This window comes from Heterodontus francisci, chromosome 42 (assembly GCF_036365525.1).
Source record: "Heterodontus francisci isolate sHetFra1 chromosome 42, sHetFra1.hap1, whole genome shotgun sequence".
Taxonomy (NCBI): domain Eukaryota; kingdom Metazoa; phylum Chordata; class Chondrichthyes; order Heterodontiformes; family Heterodontidae; genus Heterodontus; species Heterodontus francisci.
Genome location: NC_090412.1, coordinates 19,468,555 through 19,495,777, shown reverse-complemented (window position 1 = coordinate 19,495,777; position 27,223 = coordinate 19,468,555). Strand labels below are relative to the sequence as shown.

The following is a 27,223-nucleotide window of genomic DNA, read 5'->3' as shown; positions in this document are numbered from 1 at the left end:
GCAGAATTGTACTCAACCACAATCTGTAACCTCATGGCCCGGCATATCCCCCACTCTATCATTACCATCAAGCCAGGAGACCAACCCTGGTTCAATGAAGAGTGCAGGAGGGCATGCCAGGAGCAGCACCAGGCATACCTCAAAATGAGGTGTCAATGGTGAAGCTACAACACAGGACTATCTGCGTGCCAAACTGCGTAAGCAGCATGTGATAGACAGAGCTAAGCGATCCCATAACCAACGGATCAGATCTAAGCTCTGCAGTCCTGCTACATTCAGTCGTGAATGGTGGTGAACAATTAAACAACCAACTGGAGGAGGTGGCTCCACAAATATCCCCATCCTCAATGATGGGGGAGCCCAGCACATCAGTGTGAAAGATAAGGCGGAAGCATTTGCAACAATCTTCAGCCAGATGTGCCAAGTTGATGAACTTGCCGCACCCCTAGCCAAGCTGTTCCAGTACAGCAACAACACTGGCATCTACCCTGCAATGTGGAAAATTGCCCAGGTATGTCCTGTACACAAAAAGCAGGACAAATCCAACCCGGCCAATTACCTCCCCATCAGCCTACTCTCTATCATCAGTAAAGTGAAGGAAGGTGTTGACAACAGTGCCATCAAGCGGCACTTGCTTAGCAATAACCTGCTCAGTGCCGCTCAGTTTGGGTTCCACCAGGGCCACTCAGCTCCTGACCTCATTACAACCTTGGTTCAAACATGGACAAAAGGGCTGAACTCAAGAGGTGAGGTGAGAGTGACTGCCCTTGACATCAAGGCAGCATTTGACTGAGTATGGCATCAAGGAGCCCTAGCAAAACTGAGGTCAATGGGAATCAGGGGGAAAACCCTCCGCTGGCTGGAGTCAAACCTAGCACAAAGGAAGATGGTTGTGGTTGTTGGAGGTCAATCATCTGAGCTCCAGGACATTACTGCAGGAGTTCCTCAGGGTAGTGTCATTGGCCCAACCATCTTCAGCTGCTTCATCAATGACCTTCCTTCAATCATAAGGTCAGAAATGGGGATGTTCGCAGATGATTGCACAATGTTCAGCACCATTCGTGACTCTTCAGATACTGAAGCAGCCCGTGTAGAAATGCAGCAAGACCTGGACAATATCCAGGCTTGGGCTGATAAGTGGCAAGTAACATTTGCGCCACACAAGTGCCAGGCAATGACCATCTCCAACAAGAGAGAATCTAACCATCTCCCCTTGACATTCAACAGCATTACCATCGCTGAATCCCCCACTATCAACATCCTAGGGGCTACCATCGACCAGAAACTGAACTGGAGTAGCCATATAAGTACCATGGCTACAAGAGCAGATCAGAGGCTAGGAATCCTGAGGTGAGTAACTCACCTCCTGACTCCCCAAAACCTGTCAACCATCTACAAGGCACAAGTCAGGAGTGTGATGGAATACTCTCCACTTGTCTGGATGGGTGCAGCTCCAACAACACTCACTAAGCTCGACACCATCCAGGACAAAGCAGCCCGCTTGATTGGCACCCCATCTACAAACATTCACTCCCTTCACCACCGACGCACAGTGGCAGCAGTGTGTACCATCTACAAGATGCACTGCAGCAATGCACCAAGGCTCCTTAGACAGCACCTTCCAAACCCACGACCTCTACCAACTGGAAGGACAAGGGCAGAAAATACATGGGAACACCACCACCTGCAAGTTCCCCTCTAAGTCACACACCATCCTAACTTGGAACTATATCGCTGTTCCTTCACCGTCGCTGGATCAAAATCCCGGAACTCCCTTCCTAACAGCACTGTGGATGTACCTACCCCAAATGGACTGCAGCGGTTCAAGAAGGCAGCTCACCACCACCTTCTCAAAGGCAATTAGGGATGGGCAATAAATGTTGGCCTGGCCAGTGATGCCCACATCCCATGAATGAATAAATTTAAAAAAAGCCTGGTGACACCAAGGCAATGAAGTATTGGGGCTTTGAGAAGTTAAGGATATGAGCGAAATAAGTTGTAAGGATGGAATCTTAGTAAAAGAGCATTGGAGAAAGCAAATCTTAAGGTAATAGAATCAAAAAATAATACAGCACAGAAGGAGGTCATAGAGCCCATCAAGACTGCACCAACTCTTGCAAATGCGAACCAGTCAGTCTGCTCCCGAACTCTTCTCCCCCCAATATCCCTACAATTTTTTTTCTCCTTCAAGTATTTATCCAATTCCCTTTTGAAAACTACTAATTAAACTGTTTCCACCTCCCTATCAGGCAGTGCATTCCAAATCCTAACCTATTAAGGGTACAGATTTCTGTGCTGTTTAACTGTATGACTCTATATGGGATTAGAATAGATAGGTGCTTGATGGCTGACACGGACACGATGGGCCGAAGGGCCTGTTTCTGTGCTGTATAACTCTGTGACTCTATGAGATTTGAATCTCTGAGGGAATGGAGAAGATGGGATCGCAGAAACAGACAGAAAATTCTGAAAAGGTGGAAGAAAGCGTTTTTGGTAATGCAACCAATGTGGGAAGAAAAACTCCACTCAAAATCTAGTATCCATAACACCAGTGTTAAGCTGAGGATAGGATAGTTGATGGAGTTACTAACAGAAGTACATTGGATCTGGTGGAAACCAAAAAGAATGGCCTACGTATTGCTACATAGAGTAAATTGGAGCCGTCCAAAACTTAATGTCAGACAAATCATTGGAGATTCTGAATAGCAGCCTTGGAATCCAAAGAGGTGACCAAAAGGTGAGGTTCGGTCTCATTATCATATCTTTCCCAGGACCTCTGAACTGTGAAGCTCCCCCAGTCCCCGCCTTCCTCCTAGAATCAGCTGACTTTTAAAATTTAAGCTTGGTGATAAATAAGTTTGCTGAACTTATTTTTTTTTGTTTTTAAAAATTGGCATCTTAGACTGACTACAGGTATCAACTCAGAGAAAAGATCACATGTGTATTGCAATAGGATACCTGTATAGCGCAGGTGTCTGTTTGAGACCTGCTTTGAGTGGGACATGTGAACAGACAGCACTGAGTTATACTGATCCATTTGCAACACACTGTGGCTGAAGGATGCCTTGGGAGTCCCAGAAAAATTTCTAGCATTAAAAATTTTAAAGGGGTTGCGGTTACGCTGTAACCAATGAAAAGCAAAGCTGAAACCAGTATCTAGCACTGCAGAAATTGCAGCATTAACACACTAAACATCTCCATCTCTCTGCCACTATTTCCTTATCAAGACACTACTTAAAACTTAACTCTTTGAGCAAGATTTTGGCCATCTGTTCTAATATCGCCTTATGAGGCTCGGTGTCCAATTTTGCTTCATAATGCTCCTGCGAAGTGCCTTGGGATGTTTTATTACCTTAAAGGCACTATATGAACAGAAGTTGTTGTTGTTATTGTGCTGTGTGTTTATTTGATTCTGGGATCAACATGAGTGCAGACTCCAAAAAGTTCTATTAAAAGAATTCCAAGTTATTACATTAAAAAACAAGAGGGCTTTATGTAAATACAACTCTCAGCAATCTATTGCAGGATTAGTAAGATGCCAGAATTTCCTTGGTTTTCTGAAGCCATGCATGAAATAAATTGTGTGCCAAGTGAACACAAATAATTGGTGATGCTCCTTTAGGGACATGCTTCAAACTTACTGACTTCATTACACTTCCCGCAGTGTAATGGCACCAAAATAAAATGAATTGTACAGTAAATATCACTAGAATCTCATTGCAAAATAACTGCTGACTTTGTAATTCCTGTGCATTCTAAAAGATTGTAGCTATACCCATATTACGAAAAAGGCTCATGGAGATGAACAAGGCCAGAAGTGACAATGTATCTTTGACTGTCAGGGAGTGAACTACTGATACTGAAAGAGGCTAGACCTCCACCGAGAAAGACAAATGGCCTTAAAACAAACAGTTGTAAGTGATGCACCAATATGTCCTGCTTACGGAACCTGTACAATTCTGGTCTTTCCACACGGTATTCGTACTGTTGGCATGCTTTGAGTGGAGGTACCAAAGGTCAAATCAGTTGCTCCTCACAACAGAATGAAAGGTGCAACAAAAAATATGGTCAGTTTGTCCCCAGACCATGCTTGTGCATCTTGTCATAACCAAAGGAAGTGACATTGGTAGAGACCTGAAAACAGGTCAGCTGTGTATTACCTCAGAGGACAGTGCTGCAGAGAGGCCTAGTAAGAGAAAATATAAATACCTTGAAATAAATATAGTTCTTCCCAAAAGCAATGATTGCAGGGTGCTAGGCAACTTTGTTGAATAATATCTTGAGAGCATACAATTTAATTACAATTCAACCTTTAATTTTTGAAGTACTTTCAATGTTACACTGTAGATTATGAAATGCAACCTCTGGGCACTGCACACATTTTACAACATACTTTTAGGAATAGATGCATTACTGAAAACACATTCTTGGACACTTACCTTTCAACATCACATTTGGGCAGAGAAAATTATGTGTTCTTTTTATTTTGCTGTTTCTGTCATAATTATAATATTAACAAATCCAGTCAAGATGCATAAATCTTAACACCTTCATAGAAGATTGTCTAAATATTTCTTCAGTATTTTCTTTCAGGAGCTTCATTCATTTTAAACTTTGTGAATATTAAAATTAGTACCATACCTCAGGGCTTAGTAAATTTTACATTGCCTGTTATATATCAGATATATGTTAATTTAAAACAATCTATCTTGAAATTAACGTTCTTTTTACAATTTACAAAGAGTTGGCAGCTAATCCGAATTTTCCTCTGATTCTCATAAAATCAATAACCTTTCTCTTCTCAGATAATTACGTCAATGCTTTAGTTTATTGGGTTTTAGGTTTAAAAGCAACAAGTGCTTCTGGCAGCTGCCCCACAATTATTTAACTGTTTTTGTTCTTTTTTTTAAAAAAGAGGACAACTCATCTTTGCTACCAGAAATACAAATAAGTATTAAATAAGTGAAATGACAAATAAAGATTTGAACACACACACAAAACACCAAGATCAGGAATATAGTATAATCTACACTTAAATAGACTGCCATTGCTGGTAATATTATTAATTTACATATAAGAGCACAAGAAAGCTTAAGTACCACAATCTGTACCAAACTGTCCTGCTACCTTTAGAATAAGGGACTATTGTGGAAGACCAAATACAGCTTCATCTGATGACGGGTGTATTTATGCACTGTAAACAGAGCACTGGGGTTTTCTGTGTTGCTAATAGTTGTCCACATGTTGATGCTTGGTATTTACCCCATCTATACTTTGCTACTCACCGTCTTAAATTAGCACGTTGATGTTTGCAGAGGGAAGGGGACAGAACAGGTATCAAGTTCTTAATTTGAAAAGACACAATGCAGCTTTTACTTGTTATGCAGCAATACAGCGTACTGTATTAAATAGTTCCTGTTTTATATCTTTGTTTCCTGGCTGAGATAGGTACTTCTATCTACAGGCGCAGGTCTCCACTGACATGTTGGGATACACCTTTAAGACCACATTTTTGTTCTCATCAAAGAAGAGAACGCTCAAGGCATTCATTTTGTCGGGTACGCAGCACGGCTCTGGAATTCCCGGGATAATCCCAACAGCCTTGACAATGCTCTGGATTGTTGCATGATTGGAGGGACGAACCACCTGTGATTTAAAAACCCAAAACAAATTCATTAGTTACTTGAATGTTCTGTTCATGGCTACTAGACAGGAGAATGATTTATGTCTTCGGTCTGTGAATTTCAAATTCATAATCCACTTTTGTGCTGGAATATCACATTCAATAGCATAGAATATATGTAATTGATCACTGTTAGACACAATTTTGATATTAGGCTATCATTGTATTATAACAATTCAATGATATAAATGGCAACTAAATTTATAAATAATTTACATGGTTGGTCACAATAATTCCTCTGAGTCATATCCCTCTCGGAGCTACCAGATTTTTTTTAAAGCACTGTAACGGTCAAAATGCAATATTAAAAAAGGGACAAATATCAAACCTAAAAATTTTAAAGGTTTTCAGAAACTATTTTAAAACAACACTGCTAAACTATTGAGCACATGTCACATTCGCAAATTTTATTCATGGGAATCCATAATCTTTGCTTTATGCATTTGTTTATATGTAGCATGAAGAAAACAACAAAAGGAATTGGAGTTAAAGAATTGGTGTTAATGGCATCTGTTAGTCCAAAACTAAGGAAAGCAACAGGAAAATGGAAACATAATGCAATACTAGAAGCTGAAGAACAATGGCATAAACAGGAAAGTTAAATCAAATCAACTCTTTTGTGAATCCTCACTTACAGAAATGATGGAATATTCATGTTATATTTTAAAACATATTTTACAAAGATATAATGAATGCAGCAAGAAGCCAGGTGCAAATTTTATTTATGTAAATAAAGCGTTTGAAGGCAGGTAAAAAGATTTAGGTGCGGGTAGATCTGCTGAGCTAGGGAATTAAGTATAGCCGACACATCTGCATACAAATGGGGAGAATGCCATTTGTCACAAAATGACTAACAAAAGCTTGCCTTTTCTAAATAACAATTTAAAAACAAACATGCCTTCATAACTACAAGGCTTTGCAGTTATAATAAGGACTATCAAAATACTTTTGCATGATTGTGTGAGGGTTATTTGAAATAAATTGATTGATATGTAGAATTGACTACCCTTAATCTTCTGTTGTGCTTTGTGTTTGTTATGCATTTGTGCTCACTCCCACGAAACAATGTAGACAACCGTGACCAATCAAAGCAATGGGTGGCCTCAATATTTAATTCACAGCTTTGCAAAATAAAGGGGTTTTGTCTACAGAAAGAGGGACTACATATTTCTACCTCTATCATCAGGGCATAGCTGAAACTCCTTAACTCTATTATTTTCCACTATACCAGTAGCAGTAATCATTTTTCCTCTGTGCCGTTATTTTTGTAGGCTTCTAACCTTTGCTTGTGATATACATACTTCTGGTAACGTGGTAAATGTCTTTGTACTGCTAACAATTTATAGAAAACTGTTAGTTTAAAAAAGAAACTTTAAATTTGTTTTTGGGATGTGGGCACCACTGGTAAGGCTGCCATTTATTGGCCATTCCTAAATCCCCTGAGGTGGTGGTGGTGGGGCACCTTTTTGAACCTCTTCATTTTTTCTTTGCAGCATTTGATACCATTGAGTGGCTCACTGTGCCACTTCAGAGGGCAGTTAAGAGTCAATCATATTGGCATAAGACTGGAGTCACATATAGCCCAGACTGGGTAAGGATGGAGGGTTTCCTTCCCTAAAGCACATCACTAGGCAGAGAGAGTTCCTGTATTCTTGGGCTGTGAGAGCTGAATGCAGAACATGCTTTATCACCTTCAAAAGCTGGAGGCTTTTCTATGAATGGAATTGCTGCAAATTGAGATCTCAAGTCTCCTCATGAAATTTCACAATGCCAGATGTTTTTATTTTGCCAAAGCTAACTTTGCGCTGCAACTTAAATCTTCATGTGAAAACTTCCAATTATTAAAATAAATTCAGAAATGTTTTTTTTGTCCCACCATCTTTTACTTTTACAGATTGATCAGTTTAAATGATAATGCAATTAGTTCAGGACTAGTGCAAAGTGGGTTCGTACCAATGGCAAAATGCCTATTGCAACAGAATCGTTGCTGGTTAAAGTTGTTTATATTTGGGTGCTGCAAATCTTGCAAAATTAACTAACTCCAGCGATTCAAAGGAAGTTCAATGGTGTACAGTGCAACATTGCTATATAATCTTAATTAATCCTGTAATCGTAGCTTTAATACCCTCATTCTGGAACAAATGTTGTTAATTACAGGTTGAAACCCTGAACCACATAATGCATACCATTTCCTAATTGCATTTCCTTAATTAATCGCTGCTCTTATTCCTTAACAATCTTTGTCACCCACCCCAAAAAACTGTTTATGAAGATCTGTGAACCATTGAAATCTTCATTAACTTGGGTTACTGTGTTCCAGACAAAGCAAACCATAGAAAGCTTCCTGAAACAGATGGTGGAGGCTATTAAGCAAATGGAGGAGGGTCCCGAACGCTACAAATAAGAAAGGAGTAAAAGTGGGGGGGGGGGGGGGGGTGGAAAGGAGGGACATACACTGGAACAGGCTTGATGGGCCGAATAGTCTTTCTCGCTGCGCATTTTCTTGAATTCTACTTTGAACAGAAAGTGTAAATACAAGACAAGCGGTGCCTTGTTGTGCTACCTAATATTAATCTGTCCTCAGAAGAACTCCCAAAACCCACGGTTAACGGGCAAAGACCGTTTCTGGGTACTGTAAAATGTAGTTGTAAATCCTTTAACGATTTAGCGAACCGAAAGATGGGCTTTATTGAAGATGAGCCCCTCCTTGCCAGTACTGTCTCGCTGTCTTCCACTCAGTGAATTCTCCATAGAGTTCTCTGATCTCGGCAGTGTGACCTCATTCATTACTTGTATCAATGCACACCCTGATACCAACCATCAAAATCTCTCTTTTAATTGGTAATGGCAGCAAGGAAATTGGTGCAACACAAACTGACCATATCTGAACGAGAATCTGACAGAATCCCATTCAGATCTGAGCAAACGATTGGTGCATTGTTCAACACTTCCGTGCAATGTTACTGGTCACTGGACAACTGGACAGAAAAACAGCCAAACACTGTGTGAACGGCTTTCTATTACAAGTAAGTTCACTTAAACGGTGTCTGTCCTATTATTGAACAGTCAAATTGAGTAAAATGTATATCATGAGTCGTTCCGTTAGGTTCTTTGTGGGGTTTTATTTTGCAAATTTAGGGTGGGAAATCAGTACAGATATTTCTTAAATTTGGAACTCAAAGGTATAACAGGAGTCGCGAAATAGAATATAAAGACCTTACTGTTTTAGTTAGACTGTGTTAGGAGTCCGCAAGTCAACTTGGCATGCCCCGATCTTATAAAGAAGTATGTAATTTCCTTAACATTTCAGTTTAAATACATGTCAAAATAACTTTGAAAGTCCAGGAATATGCGTGCGGATGTTATCCAGCAAGTCATGTGTTATTTGGCACTGTATAATCACTAGGTGACCCTCAAAGAGTAACAGTGTGGATGGGACAATACGAATGGAGCAGGTAACCTTTCCCAGGTTACTAAAGAACCCACCGTGCTTTGTTCGAAATTAATTCGGACCAAGCTGCGTTCTAGCCTCTTGAACATTGTCTACATAAATCTATCTGCATTAGCCTGTTAGCTTACCTTGGGCATGGGGAATTCACAAGCCCCTGCGCAGTAATAGGCATCGAAAGACTTGGGAGATATAATCCACTCGCTCCAACCAATGTCAGCAAAGTCTACCTTTAGGTACCTCCTGGAGCAGGTTCTGGGCTGGTTCCACTGCCGCCTCCTGGCCTTGCGCATGGTTTTCTCGTCAAAGCTCAGGACCTGCGACCTGATGAGCTGCTCGCCGTGCCCTTGCTCCTTTCGCCGCCTCTCCTTGCGGGGCACTTTGGGCTTGAGGGAGCGGTAGGCATTGCCCCAGAGGTGGTGCTTGTTGTAATGGCTGTACTCCACCTCGGGGAGCTCGTTGTTCTGGAGGGAGGAGGAGAAGTAGGTTTCCCTCCTGACCCGGGAGTCCCGGGAGGCGTTAGGAGAGGGGGCCGACTCTTCCTCGTTGGAAGGGAAGGGCCCGTAGCGCTGTAGGGTGACGCCGACACTGTTGGGCTCGGAAATGGCCAAGTCGTTGGCATAAACCAAGATGTAGGGCAGATTGCCAGACTGGGTTGGGGTGTGGAGTTTCTCCCCAAAGTCCAGTTGGACGGTGACCATTAGATCCTCTCCCCTCCTGGCCTCTTTAATAATGTGGGAAATGTCACTTAGGCACCAGGTCCCCCGCCGCTGTGGGGTAACTGTCAGGTTTCCTAGCAATTTCCCGAAAGGTGAAGTGGCCGAGACGCTCCTGAAGATCAGCTGGACCGGCTGGCTCTTGTGTGTCTGAAGAAAGGCACACGAGGAATCTTTGGAGCGTTTGCAAAACACCTGCCTGTTTCTCCAGCGTTTCTGCGTGAAAAAGTGGAAAGTGGCGGCCAGGATCAGTTCCGACTCTTGCATGGACGTCAAGTTGAAATGATACAGAATGTTATGATCAGTGACATCTGGGGGAAGAAAAGCATTCAGTGCATCAGTATACAAAGTAGTCGAGGCAGTGTTAATCTCACTCAAAGCTCTACACCTACTCCTAATTGTGTTTTCTCTGTTCATCCCCCCCCCCGAAGCCTAACTCATCATTTAAAATGTTAATAATTGAATTCTGTTGCATGCTATACATGACCATTCACTCTCAGTTTTTAAGGAGCACAAGAGGCGGATTCATCCTGAAATGGGACCTAACGTTAACAAAATCGTTTCAGTGAGGTGAACATCAATTCTCCTGGTCACACCAGAATTAGGTAACCCTTTGCAATCTCCGATCAGACATTTAAGTCGGGGTGCTGGTCAGTTACAAATGTACATCAGCACAAACCTGGACCACTTGCCAATGACTTAATATTCCAGATGCCCAGCGCCATCCTCTCTGGGTAAGTTTCAAAATATGACCTTGGTTTGACATCGCTTGGCTTCCAATGCGCTGAGTTTCTTTTTTGCAGGACAGTAATTCCCAGGGCTCCAGAATTAACAGCAGGGCAGACCAATTTCCTCAACGGAATACGCGAAAATACCTTTTCACGGTCAGGATTCCGCCCTTAAAGATTTCCCATTTAAACATTGATTCGCTTATTTGCGCTTTGGGACCTTTTCCGACCTTTTCAAGCCACTTTATAACTGCATGTGATTTAGATTTAGTCTTCTCTTGCATTATCTTTTTGAAAGCGAGCATTTACCGCACGATGAAGTTGCTCCATAAATAACAGTTCCCGTTTTATTTACACAACACATTCTGTATTCTCACCTCCTTTGCAACCCATGTTGAGCTTGTTTCCGCTACATCGTTCCTTTAACAAAACATTTCAGATAAAAATACCTTATGGGCAAACTATTAAAATACTGCTCACTCGTAAAATATGCAAGACTGTGTAAATAAAATGAAAGATGCATCGTTTGCAAACTTGATCCCTACATGACTTGAAATGCCGAACATTTACTGCGAACAATTGGGGATCGATTCATCTGGGGTGGGGGGGTCCCACAGCGGCGAATAGAGTGGGTCAAATCTATTAGGTCTGTGATGATTTGTTCGCAATGTACATGTCAGAACAAAATCCCATCATGAGAAATGTCCTTATTTCGGGAGAGTGGGGCAGATGCCCGGAGTTAAATCCTAGTGGTGGCTCGTATTGGGCATTTGCTGACACTTGTTAGGACCCCCTTAAAAAAGGGCACAGCCAAATAACTATTTTAATTGCTAAAGGAATAAGAAATGGGGTGACAAATATACGTCCCAATTTTAGACATATTTTCCAAAATGAAAAAAGAGTTTCGTTGGGAGCTGAGGGTATGAAGGAAGGGGTGAAATCTACAGTGCCGTGTAGATGGCGCTATGTCTGACCCTTCTCTGGTATATTATACCCCATATCCTGCGGGGGTATTTACATTAAAGCTCTCCAGTGTTTGCAGATAAGCATGACCATTGCACAGATATCTCCGAATAACAGTTCGTATGCTACGTAAAGTCTTGGCTGTGCTAATCCATTCGATATCTTCTAAGTCTTTGTGAGTATTTTCACGATTCATTAGCTATGCCTACATCTTTCACTTAGCCGGCCTCATAACTACACGGCGTTCGAGGCTTTGCACATTTTTCACCCTGATCAGAAATCTTGGAAGCACCAAGTCTCGATAACAAGCGCAACTTGCAATGCTTGGCGAATAGTTTAAACATTGTACAACTCCACAAGTTCTCCCTCTGCCTCTTCTTACCCTCTCTCCCTTTGAAGCTGCGGACCGTGTTGCCGTCCCTCGGTCGGTTTCCCTCTCGGTTGTACTTGTCATACAGTTTCAACATATGCACAGCCACCATGTCCTGAGCTGCTGGTCCCAGCGCTGAGATGTGACTGGGGCGAGCCGAGTGCAGCCCGTATAGCCTGGAGGCACCGAGAGCATCTCCTGCAATCTCGCTCCTTGCGTGCACACCAGTAAAAGCGAGAGAGGCGAGCACCTGGAGCCAAAACCGGTACTCTGCCCAAAGACAAGCCATGGTGCTGATCACTGCTGTTGTCTTATGTTGTAAGCAGTTCTCCTTATGTAGGCGAATGGTTCGGTGCTGAAACACTCCCGAGAGCTGCCACACAAACTGCAATCGATTTATTGCAACCTGAACTGTGAGTGCCACAAAATGCCAGTTGGTGAGGTCTCGCAGACACTCCCCACCCCTCCCCACGGCTTTAACTTCTCTCCCCCTCCCCGCTTGCTGACTGGATCTGCTGACCCTCTCTTTGCAGTCCTTGATGCTTCTGGACTTGTCGCCGGCAGAAAAGCAAGATGTGAAACTTTCTTAGCCAACCCCAAAACTTTTCTTTTTTAGGATAAGGTACCGGTGACGAAATTTATCCGCAGGCCAATCGGAGGTAAGGCCCTCCTTAAGCCAGCCAATGGGCAGGCAGGTGTGCGGGGGGCTCCCGGAGAGGATGTCCCCTCTCAAGGACGGTCAGAGATTTGGAATCCTTTGCAGGCGAGCGGTCCCTTTAAATCCCCACCGGGATATCGGCTGGAGAACCCAAAGGAATATGAATCAGAACCCATCCTTATAACGCCCTGCATTGCTTTATTCCAAAAAAGAACCCTCCTTGAATATACTCATCAAAAGGACAAGCCTCCCTTCTCCATTTGTTCCCAAACTCAGGAAAATGACATCAATTTTAATGTAGGTGATGTTTGTGATATTAAAGGACGAGGGGTGTTCAAATACCCCTCTCCCTACAAAAAGATAGTCAAATTTTAATCATGATGCCCACACTTCTTTTAAGGATGCAATGGAAATTCTGTTTCTGAATGTATTAGTATTTTTTATAAACCAGCCTGTCAAAACCACAAATGACAGCAGTGGGGATTACAACATCCCTGCTTCACTATCACGGCCACTGACTGCAGCCACTCATTGTGTTTGAAACCCTTCGAGAGTCGTTTTTCAGACGCGATAAAGCACTTATATCAACGCTAGTCTTTCCTCTTTTCGACTGAATATTTGGGGAGGTTCGTGTCTTGATCGCTGGGTTACAATGTTTGGAGTTTGCCCCCCGCCCCCCCAAAATCCCACCCAGGGATTTGTGGCATTTAGTCTAATGGTGTTTCTGTCCCTCTTTAAACATGAGGTTATGAAGCTAAAGCCTCAGGTCTTAAAGATACTATATAAATTCCTGCATGGATACTGTTGGCTATCAGAACTGTCTCAGTTTTAGTACTTTCTTAATAATTTTAAGAAAAACATTCTTTTATTTCCATATTGGGCAGTATCACCATTCTTGGCCTTGTGATGTTAATTATATTGAGTTGTTCAAAGCTACACTAATGCTCCAATGCCCCAAAGATCTCTGCATGTAGTTTTACATTTCAGAATCTAAGCTCACGAGTCAGATTTGCAGTCCTGTCTCAGCCTACAGCTACTTCATCTGGTGCTTATCTAACATCTCTCTGCTCATAATTTTGTTTGCCTTGGCCATGTTTCTGCTTCCCCAGCTAATTGCCATTTTGATTCAAGGTCTTGAAGATTCAGTTCCCCGCAGGGATGAAGCTCTGAAGCCAAAGCTTTTGTCACGCCCCGACCAAAATATCAGCAAAAAGATTCAGACTCTCATACTGTTGCTCTGTTTTACCTGGTGTGTGGACTTGCACTAGTCAGTCACTAATATTTCTGTGTTGTGTCCACTGGAGAATACATGCCAGAATTAATCTTCTGACAGACCTTAAGTCATTCACTGCATACTGCAGTTGTGACAGTATTTGATGCAGGACAAATCACATCCATATAAACCATGTGAGTGTTCAACAGGATGGCAGACTGTGATGTGAATGACAACACAGAGTGCTTTAAGTACTAAAGGACTACTCAGTAACTCAGTGGACATGTCTGGGTTCTTGGTTTACATCAAGTCAAGATTGGTGGGATAAAGAATTCTTAGCTGGCTGCAGAAGTCCAAAGTGGGACTCTAGGCAGACTGAACCCAATTCCTAGGCATGGGCTCAGACCACAAAAGTACCCCTATTCTGGCACTAGACTGGCAGTCTCACTCAGGGATGTGGAAAATAAAACACTGCTGTACTGAGGGTTTTTTGATACTTGAGCTAAGGTATTGTAGAGGTAAAAACATCAGTGCATTTCTCAAGGAAGATACTTTCCATTTTTGAATACTATGATTTGCATTGCTATTTTCACTTTCCTCTTAACTTCAGTGTCCACAAAGACTTTTGAGTAAGACCAAATAACATGGTTGTGTTATACCTTGTTGAAAATATCAATGAAGATTAGAAATATTGGAACACAATAATTTCTTTAATATTGTCCTTTTATGATCACTTTAGTTTGGAAATAGCGAAAGGTACATCATATTGTTTGGATCAATTTTCAGTTGAGGAGTTGCCATTCAAGAACGACTTTCTAAAAATTAGTCTTTCATGACATTGAACTTGATTTTAAGAGTTGGTTTGAACTGTGAAGTTCCCCTCACTTGATTTACTGGCCAATTTCAAAATAATCCAAATGTCCATCATTTGCAAACCATTAAGTGCAAAGGTCGAATGAAGTCGCATACAGTCATGCCTGTGTATGCATAATGCACAAACATATTTTGAACCTAGCCCTATGACAACCTTTCTAGCTGTTATAAGCAAAACCACTGCCACAGCTATATATCCAATGATGCATACATGACAGCTCTTCAATCTTGTATAGCCTATAACATGGGAAATGCCAATAATGCAAGCCTATAGTCTGTGCATATGACCATCTCAAGTACGCGCCACATGAACTTTAGCACAAAGTGGGCAATGGATTTGAGAAATTAGACACAACCATTAGACTTTGAGAATCCTAGTTTAGGTTATGGTTCATTGGGCATTTTGAGTTTTAATGTATAATGATTGTGGTCCATGCCTTAAAAAACATAATGGAAAATGTATACATTTCATTAATGAGATAGAAAGGTTATCTGGAGCTGAGTAGAAATAATTACAAGCACTAATGACAGATCTACCCTGCAAGCTTCTATTAGTGGGTCACACTGGCTGGTTAATCATCAGCAGTAGTGCAGACCTGGCTCATTCAAGTATTGGATTACTGAATCTCCCACAGACGTTTCACTCAGTGCTGGACATCCATCATCAGGCATGTTATCTTGGAGCCAGTTTGATACTCGTTACCTCTCACCCCCCACTCCCCCGGAAGAATAATTACTAGTTGGTCATTCGGCAACTGATACACGAGTTTGAGGTACATCAGTTGCATAGCAGTTACTAGAAAGTCTCACGATTGGCATGATAAGCAGCACAATTGGCTATAACCTATGAGTGCATTGCCACCAAACAGTTGAACAAAACCTACAACAACCATATCAAGTTTCAATGTCCTTATCAGCTATATGCTTTCAAATAGACGGACATACACAGGAAGGTTTGTGTTATGCCAGTCTCACTGATATTGTAGACACCCAAGATTAATGTTGTGTCCTAGGTTCACTAGTTACCAACTGTTAAATACAGATTTTATTCTGCGGTGCTTTTCCAAAGAGTTGTGCCTGTCATGACACTGACTCCCCGTCTACAATACCCAATAATGGGTCAGTGTAAGCCAGGACCCTTCCTCCCTGTCACTGCTTCTCCTTTTTGCAGCAAATTTGATCCTGGACCACTCATGGGGCAGAGGAAGCACTTCCATTGCTAAGTATTCAGAACCATGATGGAGAAGTGTTTGGACACATGCTTTATATGTATTCAGTTTAACCTGTAGTGGGAATTTGTTGTAATTGAAGAAAATGAGAAAGACATTTCCCTCATGAAGGATCGTATCCAGGCTGGAGTTGGCATCCATTAAGACTTCCAGGTTCTGATATGAATCAGCAATTGGAAAAGATGTCCTATTTATTATCCAATTATCCTCTTAGGCTATACTAAGCCATTAATACCACATTTGGTAGAACAGCCTCAAGGGGCTGAATGGCCTAATCTTACCTATGTTCCTCACGACTGGAATCCAGTCTGCTCATCTATGATTATTTTGTGGGCATCTGCTATATTGCATTGCAACAACCTCTACATCTATTTTAGGCACTATTAATATCTGTAAGATCCACCAGTAGCATTTGGGCCCACTAAGTTCCCCTATTTTTTAGATAGAAAGCACAACTTCACTCTGGAATATTGAGGGTAAAAGTACTTCAAATAGAATCCTACTTACCAGCCTCAGAGCAGCAGCTGGAAGGCGTAGATTCCCCCTAAGCATTCTTCGACAGGACTATTGCTGGTCCCCCTCCCCAGTCTCCTGCCTAGAGCAACATTTAGGCTTTTGGCATGAATACCACAGCAGGCCTGTTGGCCTAGCAATAACTGGATGAATATATGAGCATATGAAAGTGACAGACAGGCAAAAACCAGCTGGTCCATAAAGCCTGTCCCACACTCATGATGGCTGCAGCATTGTGACTAGACAGTTCCTTCCACAACCATAACCATGTAATCTCCTGGGAGAAGCAATAAGCCAGAGAAAAACCCAGGGCCATTATGGGCAAAGGTACTCTGGCAAATGACCCTCTGACCCCCTGAGGCGATCAAAACCAGTCCAGGAGATTACACGGAGTATGGGTTTTCTGTGAAGCCACTTACCTTCTATATGATATGGTCCTTGCCCCAGCCAAGAACTAATCCAACTCCCTTCTGAAGTCAGAGAGTCAGCACTCAGCCCACCAGCTGGCAATGTATTCCAGAGGCTTGCAACTCTCTTGAAAAAGAAGAATTTATTTTTTATTCTTTCATGGGATGTGGGCATTGCCGGCATTTGTTGCCCAGGACAACTGAATGGCTTGCCAGACCATTTCAGAGGTTAGTTAAGAGTCGACCACATAGCTGTGGGTCTGGAGTCACATGTAGGCCAGACCAGGTAAGGGCAGCAGATTTCCTTCCCTGAAGGACATAAGTGAACCAGGTGGGTTTTTATGACAATCAGTGATAGTTTCATGGCAGCATTACTGAGACCAGCTTTCAATTCCCTATTTTTCATTAATAAATTGAATTTAAATTCCACCAGCTGCCATGGTGGGATTTAAACCCATGTCCCCAGGGCATTAGCTCGGGTCTCTGGATTACTAGTGCCGTGACATTGCCACTGCAGCACCAACTCCCCCTGCCTAGCATCCAGTCTATTCTTACTGCTGCATAATTTGAACACATGCCCCTTGGTCCGCCCCAATCTGTAGAACTGTGAAGCAGAATTATTTCAATTGAACTAGTTCAACTTTTTCCATTTGTGTCATTTTCAGAAATCAAATAAGTACAAAGAATTAGATGATTCTTTTTTTCTCATCCACTGCTCCAGATTTTGGAGCATTTTTCTATTTAATCAGTGTGTGCTGAAGATATTGTCATCAGGAATGAGTTGGGTGACCTTATAGGTGAAAGTAGAACTAATGCTAAGACTGGTGCAGTAGGGGGTGCTCTTTTCAGGTTGGAGCTGGGAATAGGCTGTTGGGGCAGTGTGAAAGGAACTTTACTCTGCACTAGGTTGTGCTCTGGGAATGCTTGATACTGATGCTGGGTGCCTGAAATGAGAATTGCTCCATCTCTGATCTTGCTAAGTACAGAAAATATTTTTCAAGAATTGTGTTCTGATGTTGAGATTTTTTTCACTGGCTCATCAATTTAATGCTTAACACTCCAGAATAGTACATTTTAAAGGTCAAAACCACATTCACAGTGCTTCATAAAGAAACTATTCCTGGCTTCTTGATTTTGGACCATAAGGCTAACATATGTAGTGCCTTGAAATATATTCATTTTTAGCCATTACTCCAAACATTTAGGGTTTCGCTAAAGTTCCCTCATTATTCATTGTATCAATGGCCCGAAACATGGTTTGTTAAAAATAATACTTAAGCAAACCCACTCAATTGAATGCAACAACAAAGATACTCTCAGCACTTTATGTAAAGGCAACCATTTCATATATTCTTCCTCCTGCAGAAAACTCGATAAAGTGTGGGGTCTCAGTAGACAATGTCACTGACATATTTTATTTGGTTTTAGCTTCAAGTGTCATTTGAAGCCTTTGAATTGGCAGCATGTTGAAGGAATGTTCTCTTCCCTGTGATGCGATGTACCTTTCACTGCTGGTACCATCTGAGGAGTAACCTGAGTTGAGTCCTTTCTATGTAAAGGATTGGCAGAGATTTACCAAGGACCCATGCCTAATCGTTTCTGCTCTTTACAAGTCCCTTAGCTTGTCCACAATCATGAGGATTAGTATAGTGATGTAGTAATTTTGATGTCAGGTTATCCTTGTGGTCATTTTACTTGTAGGAGAATTTTATGTTGAAAGAGCTATTCCTCTATGAGTAAGTTCCCTCCTATGGTACTTATATTGGTAGGACATAAGGGGAGTTATTCAAGTTTTGCATTTGAGGGCATTTGATGAGGTGTCTCAGCTGAAACATTGCTGTGTAGTCAAGTTTTAGTATAGTGCAACTTATCTAATTAGATCTGATAAAAATTAGGTTTTCCAGGCACTCAATAGATTTGTGATTGGGAGCTTGTGTAATCATCTCTTGATGTTTCCCCTTGATTATTCTTTCATTTATAATTACTTTGATGAGGAGCAGTTAACTAGTTTCATCCATGACTCAGTTGGTGGCATTTTGCCTCTGAATTAGAAGGTTGCCAGTTCACATCCTGCTGTAGAGACTTAAGCACAAAATCTAGGCTGAAACTCCAATGCAGTGCTGAGGGAGTGCTGTATTGTCAGAGGCGCTGTCTTTCAGCTGAGACATTGTGCAGGATTTTCCTGACTCCGGGCTGGGAAGCTGTGGGGGTTCGCGAAAATAGTGGGAAGCCACGTCGAGATGGCTCCCTGACGCAGTCCCACCACCGGGGAAGTTTCCCAGCGGCCGGACTGGAGGCAGATTGAAGGCAAGCAGCCAATTTAAATATTTAAAGGTCCTATTAAGGTGATTTTCCCAGGCCAGCAACATTATGCTGGTGGTGGAATGGAGGAGGAACACTCCCTGTGGCCGTCTAGGAGGCCCATTGGAGCTGGTCTCCATGCCCCCAAAGAGGGAGCCGCATGCAGGGAAGGCAGCCCTTGGGGCCATGTGTCATCAGGAGGGGCCTGCCTGCTTGGCCCCTCTGATTTTAAATGTTTTTACTTATTTGGCCTATTTTGAGGTGTCCTCTCAATCCCTGCCCTACCTCAGCACTGCCAACCGCTCGCATTGGGACTGCAGAGGCTACAGAGTTGCTGGCCCTCTGATTGGGCCGACAGAATCTACATCCCGCCTACTATCCTTAATAGAATGGCAAGTCTAGATGTGGCTAAATAGGAGGCTGCCTCTGGTAAAATTGCTGAGCCAGACCCGCTGATGGCAAGTATGGGCTCGAGACCCCCATTTGGTCCTGATGTCAGAGTCCCTAAGCCCATGGTAAAATCCTGCCTATTAAATCAAGATCCCATCTGCCCTCTCAGGTGGATACAAGAGATCCCATAGCACAATTTTGAAGAGGAGCAGGGGAGTTCTTCCCAGTGTCCTGCCCAATATTTAATCCCTCAACTAATGTCACTCAATCAGATTATCTGCATCATTGCTGTTTGTAGGATATTGCTGTGTGTAAATTGGCTTTTGTGTTTCTACATCACAACAGTAACTACACTTCAAAATGTACTTCATTGGTTTAGGACATCCTGAGGTTATGAAAGGGCTTTTGTTCTTTACAAGACTGGTTATCGAGAGGACCACTGGGGTCTTCAAGTGACATTGCCCTGCCTCGAAAGATCAGGAGGGCTTCTGCAGATCGCTGTAGCATCATTGTCACCTGCTGTGCCCTGCACATCTTTACCATATAAATGCCACATATTCCATAACAAGAATGCATAGCCTCAAACAAAAAAACGGGCAGATGAAAAGGCATTTGAAGTTTTTGCATATTGTATTTGCCAGACCCATAAGATGTTCTGGACCATAAGATGCATTAGGATTTTAGAAAGAAATATCCAGGAAAAAATTTCAGTGCATATAGGTATTTAATATTAGTATTTACCATCACGGAACAGAAACAACAATGCAGCATGAAGTTTTACTAATTGAAGAAGCTGAAGAATTCCTCATCACTGCTGTCACACCCATCATCACTGGTGTTATGCGAATTGTCACTTTCTTCAAATAGTATGTCATATTTACTGCCATATAGGGCATTTCTGATACTGCATTTATTGAATGTCTTCACAATTGTCTTGTGTTTCATTACTTGCCATGAATTTCTCACCCACTTGCACACCTGCGAAATGGTGGGTTCCTTCATTCGCCCTGTTGATGTCAAGTCATGACTTGGAGCCTCCATCCAGTTAATCCACTCCTCACGCACGAACGTTTTAAATGGCTTGTTTATCAAAAAGTCCAGGGGCTATAATTGGCTAGGAAGACTTCCTGGAATCACAGCTAGCTGCGTCTTCAATTCTGCAACCCTCCTTTTCGTGGCCTCAGTTATATGTGCCCAGAACGGGTCACACATTGATAGAGCTTTTTTTTCAGAAGACCAGCTGGACACTTTGACCACACTTTCTCCAGCCACTATTTCATCCCTTCTTCATTCATCCGTCCCTTAGGATGAACATGACCAAGAATTCCATGTGGAATTTCAACCTTTGGTGCTGTTTTTCTGTTGAAGATCGCAACCGTGGCAGTTTTTTGCGGTCAGAATAATAAGCCAAAATCACAGAATCGTTACAGTGCAGAAGGAGGCCATTCGGCCCATCATGTCCACACTGGCTCTATGAAAGAGCAATTCCCTCAGTTCCATTCCCCTGCCTTCTCTCCGTAACCCTGCACTTTCTTCCTTTTCATATAACTGTCTCATTCAAATGGAAACATGTTAATTTTGTCATGTGGGACACTACTTGAACCTTTTTACCTTCATTGCACAAACTTGTTGAAAAAAAAAAGCTGAACAGTTGAAAACATGGTTGCACATTTGCATACTGAGAGACAATGGGAATGTTCACTGATTCAATTAACAAGATTGGTCTGGGCAATAGTGATAATCAACATTCTTTGTCTGTGTAAGAGCCAGAACTCCACCCTTCACAGAGTGTGTCTGGAAAGCTTTGAAGTCCAACAACCCTCCCAGAAGATGCTGTTTCAAACAAAGAGATGGTCACATGACCTACCTGCTGGCCAGACTGGGGGCTTTTTTGAATTGTGCCTCACAGAAAGGTAACAGACTGCAACTGAACCCAAAGGAGAAAGCATCTCTCTCTCTGTGTCTCTCTCTCTCCAGCAAAGTCCCAGGAAAGCCACGGTGGGAGTGTAAGCCTCAAAACTACAGAACTTTACAGGTGACCACCGAGAAGACAATTGAAAACTCTCTTTGGCCTTCTGGTACCAGAGAAGCAAGTCTGCAAGTGTGCACTGGGCCCCAGTGAGAACTCCAAGACCTCAACTTCAACCAAGGACTTTACATCAATTACAAAAGACAATAACTGAATTCAATTTATTGCCAACCCTACTTCAACAACCCCCCAATTCTTTCTTCCCCTCTGTAACTATTTGTGCGTGTGTGTTTCTCTTGTATGCATGCTAGTGTGGTTGCATCGCGTATTTTAGTAATTTTAACCGAGTTCGAGTGATAAGGCTAATAAACTTACATCTTTCTTGTTTAAACCTGAGAAAACCTGTCTGATTAGTTCATTTGCAATTACAATTAGAGAGCAGTGAGCAAAGACTCGCTGAGGTGGTAAGCTAAAATCACGGTGTTTTGAAAGATAAACCCTGTTATGGCCAAACCAGGAAAGGGGCAAGAGGGGAGCCTGAGACCCCTTCCTCACCCAGTCATAATAGTACACACAGTTCATTCGTTCACGATGTGAAATGAGCGTAGGGGCCTCCTACTTCAGTAGATATGACACAGTGAATTTAAACACCAATTGCTGACTGTTTCTATAATAAATAAGAACAACAGGTTGCATCTATGTAGCACCTTTAACATTCCAAGGTGCTTTACAGGAGTATTATCGAACAAAATGTGATACTGAGCTACACTAGGACAGGTTACCAAAAGCCTGGACAAAGAGGTAGGTTCTAAAGATCATCTTAAAGAAGGAGAGAGGTAGAGAGGCTGAGATGTTTAGAGAGGAAATTCCAGAGTTTAGGGCCTAGGCAGCTGAAAGTATGGCTGCCAATGATGAACAAGAGGCTGGAATTGGAGGAGTGCAGGGATCTTAGAGGGTTATAGGATTGGGGGACGTAACAGATTTGAGAGGCAAGGCCATGAAGGGAATTGAGAACAAGGATGAGAATTTTAAAATCAAGGTGTTGCTGGATTAGTCAACCTTGAAAATATTTGACCAAATTATTTGCACTAACGCAAACTGTGGCTACATGCAGGTATATTACCTTGCTAAAAGGAAAACAAAGTTTAAGATGTACAATTCGCTTTATGGTTTAAGTCTATTTGTATATCCTAAGCTCTGGGTAAACCCCAGATGATCATTTTATATTAAAGAGGCTTTTGCTTAGCTTCAAGCTGTACATGAAATATATGACTAATATAGTGGAATACACAGTATAATTCCATGCATAAGTGACATCTGCCATGGCTAAAGTTTCATATTGGAAAGTATTGTAAACTTCCAGTATAAACGGCAAGTTTGTATATGTGCCACCAGGAGCAAGATGTAGTCTGGAACGTGTTGCATTATAAATTGTATTCCTTCAGCACATAATGTCTGGTGTGATTTACAGTTAGATAAGTGTCACAATTGTATTTGCTTTTTGAAGCATTTTGGCATCCGCACAATAAAAGTAAAATAGCTTTTGTGGTTATTTAGGAATATTGCTGTGCTAACACATGTATAACAGATGGATGGTAAATAGTGCTAGTTTTATATAGCGCTATGCTTTAAATGCGGTTTAGCTTACGACAGAGGGTGAGCTGAGTCATTAGCAGTGGCTGTAAATATAAAGTGAATTAACATGAGGTGGACTAAATTGCATGTTAATAAATACAAGGGTAATTTCTTATTTTGCCGTTTGTGTTTTTCCCCACTTTATAACAGGCATGAAACAAAGAGAGTTGACCTGGGTCTCTGCTGTTGTAGCCTCTGTTTTCAATGAGAAAAAGTGCTCCTTAATTAAAGTTTTGGTAAACTTCTCTTTGGGAATTATTCAGGGCGCCTTTTGTTTGATGCTTTGATTTTATTCACAGCTTTATGTACATGACCTCCACGAGAGCAGTGTGTTGACCTCGCCTATTTTTGTTTTCTTGTCTGCACTGCTTTTACACAATGCTGCTCCTGTGATAAGAAGACAGCTAACAGTAGGAGATAGCAACAAGCTGGGCCGCTTGGGTCAGTATCCCATTTACTGCTTTCGCCCCTTCAGTTCGATTGAAACCACCATTCATATAATGTACATGTCTTAGCTTTAAACCAGCACTGAAAACTACCGGGCCCTTGATACTTTGACATTGTTACTGGTGAATTGTGGAATAAATCAAGGATAACTAATATTTTTTGCTCTATTTTATTGGCAAGCAACAGGAAAGCAAAGTCATTAAGCTGTATTGCTTTGATTCTTTTATGCTACTGAGATGATGAAATAATAAGTGGGTAGAGAAGGAATTCAAATTAGCTCTGGGTCACGTAATTCCTCCATTCTGTATATGGGTAATCACCAGCATCTCTAAGGTACGTTAAATAAAGAGCTGTACAACTTCTGTTCATACAGAATATTGGCATTGGGAAAACTTTTTGCCAGTTGAGGAAGGGATATGGAGACTTCAGAACAGGAGAAACTCATAGTTTACCTTGTCTTATCTCCTCCTTTCAGCCTTGGTGGTGTCCTGTGCTTTGAGTTTTATTAATTTAAAGCCTATGCTAAATTAGGAAAGAATCTTATTTTCTCCGATGCAAGTGTTTTGCAGCTGCTTCTCTCATTTAGAATTTTTTGTGTTAATAGTAAGAAAAATGGAACTCCATAGAAACATAAAATCGTACAGCACAGATGGAGGCCATTCAGCCCATCTTACCTGTGCTAGCATTTTGAAAAAACTACCCAATTAGTTCCCTGCCCCTTCCCCATAGTCCTGCCCGTTTTTGCTTTTCAAGTATATATCCAATTCCCTTTTAAAAGTTACGATTTATTTACTTATATACTATTTATATACTTGCATTTATATAGTGCCTTTCATAACCTCAGGTCATCGCAAAATACTTTCCAGCCAATGACATACTTTTAAATTGTAGCTACTTTTGTAATGTAGGAAATGCAGCAGCAAATTTGTACACAATAAGATCCCACAGACAGCAAGGTAAGAATGGCCAGATAATCTGTTTTTTCAGTGAATGCTGGGTAAAGAATAACTATTGGCCAGTTCACTGGGAAGAACTCCCTTGTTCTTCGAAATAATGCCACACAATCTTTTGCACGCACCTGAGAGGGCAGATTAACGAATCAAAAACAAGAAATGCTGGATTCACTCAGCAGGTCTGGCAGCATCCAGATGCTGCCAGACCTGCTGAGTGAATCCAGCATTTCTTGTTTTTGTTTCAGATTTCCAGCATCCGCAGTATTTTGCTTTTATATCAGATTAACGAATCACCTGAAGGATGAATATATGAATATATTATAGTTTTATATTTTATTTAGATCAATAAATTACTGCAGCATGGTATTACACAATTACTACTCTGCTCTTTGAAATCATTTCATTGGCAATAAGACTTTCTGCAAACTGATATTCAACTGGCTGCTTTTAGTGAAGGAATAATAAATCTCTAGTAAACCAAGATCACAAATTTAAAATCATTCCACCAGTTCTGTTCAGTTGGGCTGTTTATTGAGAAGTCAGGGCCCATAGTAGAGGACATCACAGCGCTTGAAAGGAAAAGAGGATAAAATAAGTGAAATCAATAAATCAGGTTCAGATGACTTCAGGGTTCAGTTTCAAAGGCAGAGCAAGATTGAGGGAAGGAAAGAGCTCCATGGATTGAAAAGACATCAATAAGATAAAGTGATGAGCTGAGTTGACTAATATTATTGATGAAAGAGAGAGAAGAAAGGTTATGATAGAAAAGCTGGTTACAAGCAGTGAGAGAAGCTTTGTCTATTGAGTTTTCTCTTGACCCTGCTACTGACATTGTACAAATCACAGAGAAGACCATCCCTGATCACTCCCTTGCATTCCCCTCTCCACTTACATCTTCCTTCCCCCCCCTACCCAACCCCAAGGCCACTTCCTTTTCTGCCAGTCCCCGGAAAACATCGTCTCCGAGTCACTTACTTTCAGACTCTCAACTGTCTAGCCTTTGGTCTTCCATTCACCACAACATTACTGCAGCTAGTGATCTGCTGAATCACATCCTCACCTCCTCCTTTGATGCCCCTGTCCCCCACTAAAACCATTACTTTACTAAAACTACCCCACATCCCTGATACAGCCCTCATTTCCACTCCCTTAATTCCAGATCTGGCTGTGCCACACAAAGCACTATCAGGTCCTGCTCTCCTCTGTCAAAAACTCTGGCTTCTCTTCTCCACTATAAACCATCTTCTTGAACCCCTCTCCCTTGCCCCCTCCACCCTCGACTCCAACAACAAAGGTGAGGGGCTTATGGACCTCTTTATCACTAAGATTGAAATTATCCATTCAGCTGCCTCTGCCACCTCCCTCCTTTTCCCAATCCCACCAAGCCGAATTTCCCCAAAGGTCCCCACTGCCTGAGCCCTGATCTTGCATCTTTCTCCAGTACCTGTCCAATCTCTCCTCATGCCTCTCCAAGCTCATCTTGTCCATGAGGCTTCCCTACTGCTTCCTCAATCCTATTCCAACTAAACCGCCGACCATCCAACTTTTCTTCCTGGCCCCCACTTTTGCTGATACTGTTAACAGTTTCCTCTCCTCAGTACTGTCCCCCTTCCCTTCAAACCAGCCAGATCACCCACTTCCTCAAAAAACCCATCAGTGACCCCTCTTTCCTTGCAAACTACGGCCTCATCTCCAACATCCCTTTCCTCTCCAACGTCCTTGAATGTGCTGTTGTCTTCCAAATCCGTGTCCATCTTTCTCGTAAGTCAACGTTTGAATTCCTCCAATCAGGTTTCCATGCCTGCACTGAATTAGTTCTTACCAACGTCACAAGTTATATCCTGTGTGACTGTGACTATGGTAAACTATCCCTCCTCATCCTTCTCAACCTGTCTGCATCCTTTGACACGGTTGACCATAATCATCCTCCTCCAATGCCTCGCCACCACTGTCCAGCAGGGTGGGACTGCACTCGCCTGGTTCCATTCTTATCTATCCAGTCATAGTCAGAGAATCACTTGCAATGCCTTCTCTTCCTGTTCCTGCACCATTACCTCTGGTGTCCCCCCAAGGATCTATCCATGGCCCCCACCTATTTTTCAACGGAGAGTTTCATCTGTTGACATTTTTTTATTAAAATAAAACCACCCAGGTGATATCATCCAAAAACAGAATGCTAGGTTTCACATGTACGCCAATGACACCCAGCTCTACCTCACCATCACCTCGCTCAACTCCTTCATTGTCTCTGATTTGTCATGCTGCTTGTCTGACATCCAGCACTGGATGTGCCAACATTTCCTCCAACTGAATATTTAAAAAATCAAAGCCATTGTCTTCAGTCCCCACCACAAACTCCGCTCCTAGCCACTGTAGCCATCCCTCTCCCTGGCAATTGTCTGAGTCTGAACCAAACCGTTAGCAGCCTTGGTGCCCTATTTTACCCAGAGATGAGCTTTGACTGCATATCTGCTCCATCACCAAGACTGCCTACTTCCACCTCCATAACACTACCCGTTTCCTCACCCCTCAACTCATCTGTTGCTGTACCCTTATCCATGCCTTTGTAACCTCTAGGCTTGATTAATCCAACACTCTCCTGGTCAACCTCCCATTCTCCACCCTCTTAAACTTGAGTGCATCCAAAACTCTGCTGCCCATACCCTAACTCACATCAAGTCCTGTTCACCCAGCACCCTTGTGCTCGCTGATCTACATTGGCTCCTG

The 27,223-nt window shown here is 42.2% G+C and overlaps 1 protein-coding gene across 2 annotated transcripts in view; it reads right to left on the bottom strand.

The window, feature by feature from the left end:
• Positions 1-4,319: 4,319 nt before the first annotated feature.
• The window catches only part of LOC137355342 (growth/differentiation factor 10-like), a 72,899-nt gene continuing 49,995 nt past the window's right edge, over positions 4,320-27,223 (bottom strand). The window contains exons 1-3 of one of the 2 annotated variants that reach the window (XM_068020335.1): positions 11,921-12,197; positions 9,263-10,158; positions 4,320-5,646 (exon numbers count right to left, since the gene is read on the bottom strand). In XM_068020335.1, the coding sequence (XP_067876436.1) occupies positions 5,455-5,646; positions 9,263-10,158; positions 11,921-12,197 (1,365 nt within the window). In that variant the 3' untranslated portion in view covers positions 4,320-5,454. Of the gene's footprint in view, positions 5,647-9,262; positions 10,159-11,920; positions 12,198-27,223 lie in introns of those variants that run through there. The other variant, XM_068020334.1, reaches the window with a different exon arrangement.